General features: G+C 38.0%; 1 protein-coding gene across 2 annotated transcripts in view; it reads right to left on the bottom strand.

Moving 5' to 3' along the window:
* vill (villin-like) overlaps window positions 1–10,271 on the bottom strand; it is a 23,454-nt gene continuing 13,183 nt past the window's right edge. Inside the window, exons 9-21 of one of the 2 annotated variants that reach the window (XM_051097982.1) lie at window positions 9,585–9,663; window positions 9,392–9,490; window positions 9,131–9,284; window positions 8,925–9,025; window positions 8,702–8,839; window positions 8,427–8,585; window positions 7,507–7,686; window positions 6,501–6,646; window positions 6,264–6,408; window positions 5,924–6,112; window positions 5,078–5,137; window positions 4,720–4,926; window positions 1–349 (exon numbers count right to left, since the gene is read on the bottom strand). In XM_051097982.1, the coding sequence (XP_050953939.1) occupies window positions 236–349; window positions 4,720–4,926; window positions 5,078–5,137; window positions 5,924–6,112; window positions 6,264–6,408; window positions 6,501–6,646; window positions 7,507–7,686; window positions 8,427–8,585; window positions 8,702–8,839; window positions 8,925–9,025; window positions 9,131–9,284; window positions 9,392–9,490; window positions 9,585–9,663 (1,771 nt within the window). In that variant the 3' untranslated portion in view covers window positions 1–235. The remainder of the gene's footprint in view (window positions 350–4,719; window positions 4,927–5,077; window positions 5,138–5,923; window positions 6,113–6,263; window positions 6,409–6,500; window positions 6,647–7,506; window positions 7,687–8,426; window positions 8,586–8,701; window positions 8,840–8,924; window positions 9,026–9,130; window positions 9,285–9,391; window positions 9,491–9,584; window positions 9,664–10,271) is intronic. The other variant, XM_051097983.1, reaches the window with a different exon arrangement.

The raw sequence follows: 10,271 nt of genomic DNA, 5'->3' as shown, positions 1-10,271 counted from the left end.
ACATTACTTGGCGTGCATTGTGTTTTTATTAGCACTAAAGAGCATTTAGACATGTTCTGATGTAATCATTTTGGTGGTATAAGATATTTACATAGCATTTCTATTATGTGATGTTAGCTTTTGAGTAGATACATTTATTTATTTGTTGAATAAATACAGTAGCAGTGCAGAGGTGACACAAAGCACAATAATCAGGTCTGAAGATCAGGCTTTGTCTCAATATAGCAAAACCACCTTAAAAGAGTCCTGCCTTCTTTTTAAGATCGTTCTGACGCCACTTGGGCAGCCGTTGGAAACTGTCACGGGTGCAGCCAAGGAGATTCTCAAATTCTGCATCAGTCAAATATTCCTGAAATGAAAAAGTACCAGATAATAAACTTTAAAATATATTTAGATCAGACCTAATTTAAAAGTATAGAAGCTTGTTTCTTTCACTAGAATTTTTAAGTAGTTGCAATTGACTTTTAGCCTCACAAATGACACTTCGCAGTGAGTTTGATTGACAGGCGATCTGACCAATCATAATGCCGAACATGCCGGAGAGTAGATTGACGCTGGTGGATTTTAACCAAGTGGCAACCTCCCGGTCTCCCTCTTGAAGCCAACACGGAAGTGACTAAAACTGCAATTCATCGACTGGCTGCAAAAGGGAGTCAATCCCATAAACTCCCCATGTTAAAATGCCCAACTTCACAGCAGAAAAAAATATGTTTACAGCCTGGTACAAAAAGTGATTTTGGTCTATATAGCTAATTTTGCCCTTCATGTCAACTGTGAGGGGGGTGAATTTTTTTATAACTCATCCGTTTAATTTATATTAAGCCTTAAAGTTCTGCATAATTTAGGGCGTGGCCATTTAAGTGACAGGTGGATTGCCGCTGCTGTCACCACCGTTGCGCTAGACGGGCGTGGTTTCAGCAACCAGCTCCACCCACGTCCCGCCTATTTGCCCATTTTCGATTATCCGGGAGTGACGTGCAATGACGCGATTCCAAGATGGCGATGGCTGACTCCCGCCCACTAAAAGCTTCAAAAATGCTCTTCAGAAACCTACGGGTGATGTCAGGGACACTACGTCCATGTTTTTTACAGTCTATGATTTTAACCAGCGATCTGTCATGGCCATAGACTGTAAAAAATATGGACGTAGTGTCACCCGTAGGTTTCTGAAGAGCATTTTTGAAGCTCTTAGTGGGCGGGAGTCAGCCATCGCCATCTTAAAATCGCGTCACTGCAGGTCACTCCAGGATCATCGAAAATAGGCAAATAGGCGGGACGTGGGTGGAGCTGGTTGCTGAAACCACGCCCACCTAGCGCGACGGTGGTGACAGCAGCGGCAATCCACCTGTCACTCAAGTGGCCACGCCCTAAATTATGCAGAACTGTAAGGTTTAATATCATAAAATTATACAATTTGCTATATAGACCAAAATCACTTTTTGAACCAGGCTGTAAACATATTTTTTCTGCTGTGAAGTTGGGCATTTTAACATGGGGAGTCTATGGGATTGACTCCGATTTGCAGCCAGCCGATGAATTGCAGTTTTAGTTCAAGAGGGAGACCGGGAGCTTGCCGCTTGGTCATGACATTAAGAGCCATAAAACGGTATGTTTATTGTTTATATATATATATATATATATATATATATATATATATATATATATATAAAAGACAAAATTGAAAGCAGAGACTTTTTTATACCAAAAGTTACCTTCTGAGTTCTAAGTTCTGTCTTGTCTGTCTGTGGATTGTCAATTTCCTCTGGTTGTGCCTAACAATTAAATTAATTGTTCTACCTATTAGATTGTGTTTTATTAACATCTACACCTACCCCACTCTAAACTTAGCTCTCACTATAATACAAAAACAGTATTGTTGTTGTACAGTGTGACAAAAGTAACGTTAGAGTGATGTGCGCATGCCCAGTAGCCAGAGCTGTTGCCATTCTAGCCTTTACCATTTCTTCCTTTGCTCCCCGATGTGTTTTTCACTCCGTGAGTTTGATTGACAGGCAATCAGACCAATCACAAGGCACGGATTGCCCATTTTGTCCGACAAGCCAGACAGCAGATTTGATTAATGTCGGTGGACTACAACTTCACAAATGGTGTGTATTGACATCTTTCCGTGGTTAAAACAAGAAAACTTTTAATGTCCATTCATGAGATGATCGGTTCTTGTCCTGAGGTGCTACAGCGATTTGTCACGATGCATTAAAGTCACGATGCATAATTTCTTAAAAACTGACAAAATTTGAGAGCTGAGACTTTGTTTCATAGTAAAAGTAACCTGCTCTGTCTGTCATCACGTTGTCAGTTTTCTCTTTGCTCCGCAATGTGTTTTTCACTGCATGAGTTTAATTGACATCTGACCAATCACAACGCCGAATTAATATAGAGGATATGCATTGATGTCACTTTCTCGCCGGGACACGCCCCCTCAGCCAGACTGAGTGGCAAAAGAGCCTTCAGCTTGAATGGATTTAATAGGGAAGATGCGAAAACATCAGTAAAACAAACTGTAATCAGTTTAAACTAAAGGTTGCTAAACCTGATACAATGGTAACAAATACCCAGTGGTCAATGGATATTGATGCAGCCAGGAATTGTGTTTTCTAACACTTATATGTGTCTGATTTTCATGCCGGGGAAAATAAATAAAGAAAATATGCCTGTGAACTAATTTTGTAAATACAAAATAGGTTGGTCTAAACCCCTGTGATCACTTATATCAATGGTATATATATCATCATATCATCCAGCAGAAAAAACGTATGTAGTTTTTGTCAGTGTTTATTTAAAAACATCCAGTTATGCAGAATTTAAGATGGTAAATATTTGGTTGATGACTTGTCAATACGATATACTACAATACAATGTATAGGATATGATTTTACTGCATAATTCAACATATTAACATGAAATGATAACTGCAAATCCGTGTTTTGCTGCCTTTGTTTCTTTGAATTGCAGCGATTCATTTGCTTCTCTTTTCAGTAGCTTTCAGCAGTTTGTAAAAATATACCTCAGGTTTCTTGTCAAATCTCTTCTGGTTTTAGAGGTGTTTTGTGTGGTCTGTCGCAGCATTTGCGTTAAAATCAATGCTTCCCCTGGTGAAAAAAACAGCATATGCTGGTTAGGTAGGTTTTGATGCTGGTTTAAGCTGGTCCTTTGCTGGTTTATGCTGGTCCTTAGCTGGTTTATGCTGGTCCTTAGCTGGTTCATGCTGATCCTTGACCAGCAACATGACCAGCAAAAACCAGCAAAGGACCAGCTTAAACCAGCATCAAAACCTACCTAACCAGCATCCCAGCATCAAAACATACCTACCAGCATATGCTGTTTTTTTCACAAGGGGCCACTCAGTCTTTTTGCCTCTCAGTGGGCAGAGCCGCAGCCACTCCAGCTGACAGTGACGTCACATGCATACCCTCTATAGAAATTACCGTAATTACGAGATGCCAACTTTATAAAAGCGTTCACGTCTTCGTAGAACTCGTAATTGCAACTTGTGAATTAGAAGCTTTCTGAGAGCTACAACTTGTAACCACCTGACCACCTAATATCATTAGACGCTATGTTTAGACATAGTCCACGGGTGTGAATAGCTCCCTGTAGAACATCACCTGCTGTCATCTTAAAATTACGGTAATTGCGATATGGTGTGAATGCAGCATTAAACTTGAAAAATGGTGTATTGACGGCTGCTGGAAGGCATCAAGGCAGGTCCAAATTCAAATTCTGTTTCACTTCGTGTCTCCGGAGGTCCCTTCTTCTGATCGAATTTTGAAGGCAGCATAGATGTATCCTTCATTGCCTTTGATATCCCACAATCCTGTGCTCTCCATTCCATGACGGTTGAGGTAAAAAATTATAGACTGCGTCTAAAAGTTGTGTTCGGTGACCAGTTTGTGTGTAAATGTATATTTCTGACTAAATTTTTGCACTTTTGATGTTATTTCAAGCGAGAAATCAGCATTATAGTAATTTAATATTTGTTTCGTTATCATTAAAAATCATTCTATTTTGTTGCAGATCATTAAACCATTACGCTGCCTCAGAAGCCTGTCCGAAATTAGTTTCATGAGGTGCCTTCATGCTGCCTGCAAAGTCATTGCCTGATAAGCATGATGTTACTTTCCAGCTATAGAAGGTTTGCACTTAGGTCACAATTTGGTCAGTTACCAGGATGAGTGGCCATACTGGCGATACTCGGATGTAAACAAAAGGATTGATTGCATGATTAATGTACTACTGAATATGTTGTTCTGCTAATTTATGCAGTCTAAATCATAGGAAAAACGTGGAAGCTGCTAAATCATGTAGAGAAGAACTGGAAATTATAAGAACTAACACAAATGTCAAGATTCTTGCCCTGGAAATCCTGGTTCAGTTTGGTCAACCACAAACACCTTTTGTTCCTTAGACAGTTTTTTGCACTCTTCTCCTTGATTTGTTATAACTTTTGGCAGTCTATACAGTACTCCAAATGTTTTTCCCAGTCCGACCGAATAGCACAACCCAAAACATGTAAAATAAATCAAATAATTGATCATTTTCAGCAGCAATTGTCAGCAAAAGATGCAAGTTTCTTTCAGTTCAGTGGCATTGTTTACATTCAGTGCGACAGTAACAAAGGGGTCTTTGCAAAGGGTCAATGATCTTTTTTTATTTTTTCTCCTATATTTGAAGTTTTTCTCCTATTGCAGATGTACCCACCTCTCGTTTTTCAGGGTCCACTCCTTGAGGCGGCTCAGAATGTGCCATCCCAGAAGCCTTTGCTTTGTTGGAAGACTGGTCTACATATGCACTAGAGATGGAGGAAGCCATCCTCTGACTATGTGACTTTATATTTCCTGGTCCTCCAGGAGCACTGTAGCTCCCTCCTCCTCCTGTCTTCTTATTCAGGTTGATATTGTTGAGATTCTACAGGAAACGAGGTTGACATCATGTTTAGTTTTCACACACAGGTGTGTTGATCATATCGATATCTAAGATAATCAGTTTGATGAAAAAAGATGAATCAATTAAAATGCATCATAACAGGCATTTTAACAGTATGGTGAAAGATTTTTACCACAGTGATTTGTGAAATATCACCCAGCTTGGTTTTCATCTCCTCATATGAAAGGCCTCCCTAGAATATAGAGTGAAACTGAAAACGTGTTGCTTGTGTAACATTATATCATGTGGTGTTACAGTGGACAAAAGTAGTTGAAGTCAACATGAAGTGGCATTCGGAACCAGGTTTACTTTAATAGCAATATTTAAATATTTAATGAGACAAAAAAAATGCTGATTTGCTGGATTGGGAAATATGGTTGCGGCCTGATTATGAAATCAGGTTATTTGTTTAACCTGTTTTTGTAGTAATTTTTATGGAAGCTTGTTTCCAACACAGGATACAAAATTAAAGGTATTTAAAAAAAAAAAAAAAAAGAAAAGTCTGCAAGAAAGTAATTCAGAATTCTGATTTCATATTGCAATTCTGACTTTTTTTTCCCCTTCACAATTCACAGGTCTAACTTTGCATATCAGAACTACAAGACAAAAATTAAAATTCTGAGATATAAACTAAAATGTAAATGTATTTATTTTTACCCTATGGAAGAAACAAGCTTCCATAAGTTTTTGTCCATATTTTAGAGTAAATTACATTACATTTTTGAGAATGAATTGTCTAATTTAATTCTTTGTCAAGTTAATTAAGTTATTACATTTTCATAAAAAAGAATCTTGCTCAGTAACATCAGGAAAATGTGTTAATAAAGTAAAACGGTCCATAATGTCTTCATGTTGAGGGTGTATTATTAGGTGAGAATGATTATGAGGATTGAACTTCTCAAGATTCAGTTAGTTTGTTAGTTGATTTCTGTTGTGCATTACTGCCCCCTGCTGGACAATTCCGGCCTGTTTGACTCACGCTCCACTTGTGAGCATCCCATGCATTAAACCAGCCGGTGAAGGTGGGCGGCTCATAGCCTTGTTTAACAGTGGTGATGGGTGTCCCAGGGTCCCGTCCGGCTGGATGGGTTTTGAGATAGTCCACTGCACTGCTGTAGGACTCCTGAGTCTCATACTGGTTGGCTGAATTGCCAATCCAAAGGAAAATCTGAGGGAGGAGAAAGCACATTTTTCTGAGTAACTTAATACGCACAACAACCATTTTTTTTTCTGCATATTTTGCATAACCCAGAACAACACCGCCATTTCACTGCAGCCACATGCAAATGAAGCCGACAGCATGACCTCTCACAACCCACCTCCTCCCAGGTGTCTAGAAGCATGACATCATCTTCATCCAGGTCATCCTGAGTGAAGTCAGCCACCTCTGTCATAAGGAATCGGCCTGTCTGATTGGAGCATTCAAACAGACGAGGTTCGTGAAGTGCCACTTCTTTTTCCAGTCTGGTAGAGATACAGAGGAAGTGAGTGGAAATGATTGACTGTCCACTTGAGTTGATGTATGAGTTCATCTCTATCTGTTTTTATGGTTGTACCTCTTGTCACTAGCGTATGGAGCTTTCCCTCCCAAAGCCACCCAGAAGGCAGCTGGTTCCTGTCCTTCCATCACAATCTGCTTGTCCTGCTCAGAAAGCAAATCAGCTACGGCTTTTCCCATCTCCCTCTCGTCTCCACTGCAGCCCTGTGAGAGAGAAACACACAAAAATATAAAGAACTTTAAAAATATAACATGAGGCATATTCATTATGAATTAATGAATTAACCAACATACTACTAGTCAACATTTTGGTATGATTGAGCTTTTTGTTTTTTTTTTAAAAAGAAGTCTCTTATGTCCACTTACGCTGTATTGGCACTCAAGAAACATTTTTTTTATTCGCAGTGTTGAAAATAGTTTTTCAACATGATGCAGTACCACAAGAAAAGAAATAAATTAAGAAATTAACACTTTTACACAGAAAGGATGCATTAAATTGATCAAAATTGACAGTAAAGATAATCAAAAGATTTTTATTTCAAATAAATACTGTCCACTCATTAAATAATTCTGGAAAAACATTTTTTAGATTTTTTGCAAAAAACTGTTTTTAGCTTTAATAATAATAAGAACCATTATTAATAAGTGAGCACCAATAAAAAATAATTAACAATAATTTAGCACCAAATCAGGACATGATTTCTGAAGGATCATGTGACACTAAAATCTGAAGTAATAATGCTGAAAATTCAGGAATAAATTACGTAGACTCTTTTAAATTGTAATAATATTTCATAATAATATAATTGCTTTTACTGCATTTTTTAATCAAATAAATGCAGACTTTATGATCATAAAATACTTCTTTTTAAAACATTAAAATTCTTAAATATTCCACATTTTGACCAGTAGTGTTTGTTTATTCTATCACATTTTAGCCGGAGCATAACTGTTACGTTTTGCATGTTTTAACATTACATATTTTAGTTTTATATTAATTAGAATATAATTATATATTATTATATTTAATTTATTTGTGCATATTTATAGATATTTATACTTGCCTTGCCATACCACAGGAAGACATTCTGATGAGTTTTGAGCAGAAAAACGTCATTGGTGTTAAGAGAGGTGGCCCGGGTGGGCACCTCTGTTGCTTTGGTGTTCATCTCATGTGTCCCTCGGACCTGGAAGAGTCTGGCACCAGGATCAGGGTTCACAACACCCGGTCTACCTGTCCCACCCTAACAAACAATCAACATGTCACTGAAAAGCTAAAGCACTTAAAGGGACAGCTCACCCAAAAATGAAAATTGCCCCATGATTTACTCATCCTCAAGCCATCCTAGGTATCTGTCCTACTTCTTTCAGATGAATGCAATCTGAGTTATATTTTAAAATGTCCTGTCTATTCCAAACTTCATAATGGCAGTGAATGGGTGTTGAAATTTTGAAGAAAAATAAAGTGCATCCATTATAAAAAAGAACTCCACATGGCTTTGGGGGTTTAATAAAGGCCTTCTAAAGTGAATAGATGCATTTGTGTAAGAAAAATATCCACATTTAAAGCGTTTTACACACCCAAAGCCATGTGGAGTACTTTTCATGATGGATGGATGCACTTTAATTTGCTTCAAAATCTCAACAGCCATTCACTACCATTGTAAAGCTCGGAAGGACTCTGATCGGATTTGTCTGAAAAATGAAAGTCATATACACCTATGATGGACAGAGGGTGAATAAATCATGGGGTAATTTTCATTTTTGGGTGAACTGTCCCTTTAAGAATGTAGTATTTATTAATACATACTTTAAGAAAACGTAAACTCATATAATATTCCAAAGAGGCTAGAAATCATAATAATATATTCTAAGACAAAGTAAGTAAATAAATATTTGGTACCTGAAGGTGGGAAATAATTCAGTTTATCAAATAATTTACAATTTAGAGTCATATGTTCCATAGGAATGAAGGGACAGTCACCTCAAAAATGACGAGTCTGCCTTTGAAGATGGCCAGGAAGTGTCTAGGCTCTTTTCCCATGACCACTCTGACCTGTGTTGGGGCTCCATTGTATTTGTTATCCAAATTCACCGCCTGATAAGCGCATGCCGTCACCTCATCCTGTGTGGCATGGCGACCCTGGAGAACACGTGCTTCATGTCATAGGGTCCCCAATGTGCAAATCCAGATCATAAGACACTAACTATACTTTCAGTATATATTGTGTAGGACAGTATGCATGTTATGCTCCTCACCTGCCACATGTAGAGGATGTACTGTGGTTTGTTGGCTCTGTTGTAGGTGTACAGCACTAGATAACAGTCTCCTCCATAGAACTGTCCATATGTGCTTGGAATCACCTCCTTCAGTTCAAGATCCTCAATGCGCCAAACCTGAACACAAAACAGAGTAGATATTTGTTGTGGTTTAGTAACAAATCCTAAACTTTTGAGTTCAGTTATTACTATTTTATCAGACCTGAACATGTCCTGAGGCGTCGTCCACCATCCGCTCCTGAGCAGCCAGCTTTGGTTGAGCGTGAAGCTCCATGACGTCAAACTTCACCTGATCCACTTTAGCTGCAATAACAGGTGTGTATGCAATCACCACACTGACACAATCAAATATGATGCATACACTAACACGACATCTCACATGAGAAATAAAGCTGAAGGATGAATCACCTATCTTCCCGACTGAGTGGGTCTTTCCCAGTCCTTGAGTTTGACCTTTTTCTTTCCAGGATTTGAAGAGATGTTTAAACATGGCAGACTCTCCTCCTTCACTCATAACCTCCACTTTAGTGTTGGATGGGTAGTTCTTTGCTTTTATAAAGCCCTGAGGAACAAATATTTGTGTGCACCAATTATGACACAATAGAGAATTGGTTTTAAATAAAAATACTACTTTGCATAATAATGCAATATGCAAACACAGATACTCACAACTGCCCGACTCAGTGCTGAGTGTCTCTCTTCCTCTGATGCTGCTTTTCCTTTCCAGACCATTACTGAGCTGCCACCTTGATCTAAAATATAGCAGTCCTGTAAACAAAACATACAAAAATGTTGAATTCACAGATAGTTGCGCATTATGTAATGATACTGTGGTTGTTGAGGTAGATATCATGTCTCTCACAGTGGAATTCAGCAAATCCTGGGTCAGTGGACTGGTAGCCACTTCCTGTACCAACAGCTGACCACTGGCATCAGACACACTGAAAATAACAAAATGCTAATTAAGGACATTTCATTAGTTTTTAGGTTTGAATGATCAATTATCAACATCATTATTAGAAACATTAAATAATCATGAAAGAACAAGAGAGATAGCTAGATAGATAGCACAGAAAGACAGACTGGACAATAGATGAATAGACAGAACAATGAAATGATAAAATGATAGAAAGAACAACAGATAGAATGACAGACAGATAGATAGATAGATAGATAGATAGATAGATAGATAGATAGATAGATAGATAGATAAAGGTAGGTAGATAGAATGAAAGATAGATATGTAGGTGGACAGACAGAAAGATAGAATGATATAGAATGATAGATAGAAAGGTAGGTAGATAGAATGATAGATTGAGATGGAATGATAGATAGAGCTAGATAGATAGATGATAGATAGATACGTAGATAGATGAAGATATATAGACAGAATGACAGACAGATGATAGTTAGACAGTCAGATAGATAGGTGGATAGATAAATAGAATCACAGACAGATAGATAGATAGATAGACAGATAGACATGTAGGTGGATAGATAGACATAGATATAGATAGATAGACAGACAGATAGACAGATAGACAGATAG

This window comes from Labeo rohita, chromosome 24, assembly GCF_022985175.1.
Source record: "Labeo rohita strain BAU-BD-2019 chromosome 24, IGBB_LRoh.1.0, whole genome shotgun sequence".
Taxonomy (NCBI): Eukaryota; Metazoa; Chordata; class Actinopteri; order Cypriniformes; family Cyprinidae; genus Labeo; species Labeo rohita.
Note: the sequence above shows the minus strand (reverse complement) of the source record. Positions and strands in the feature narration are given on the sequence as shown.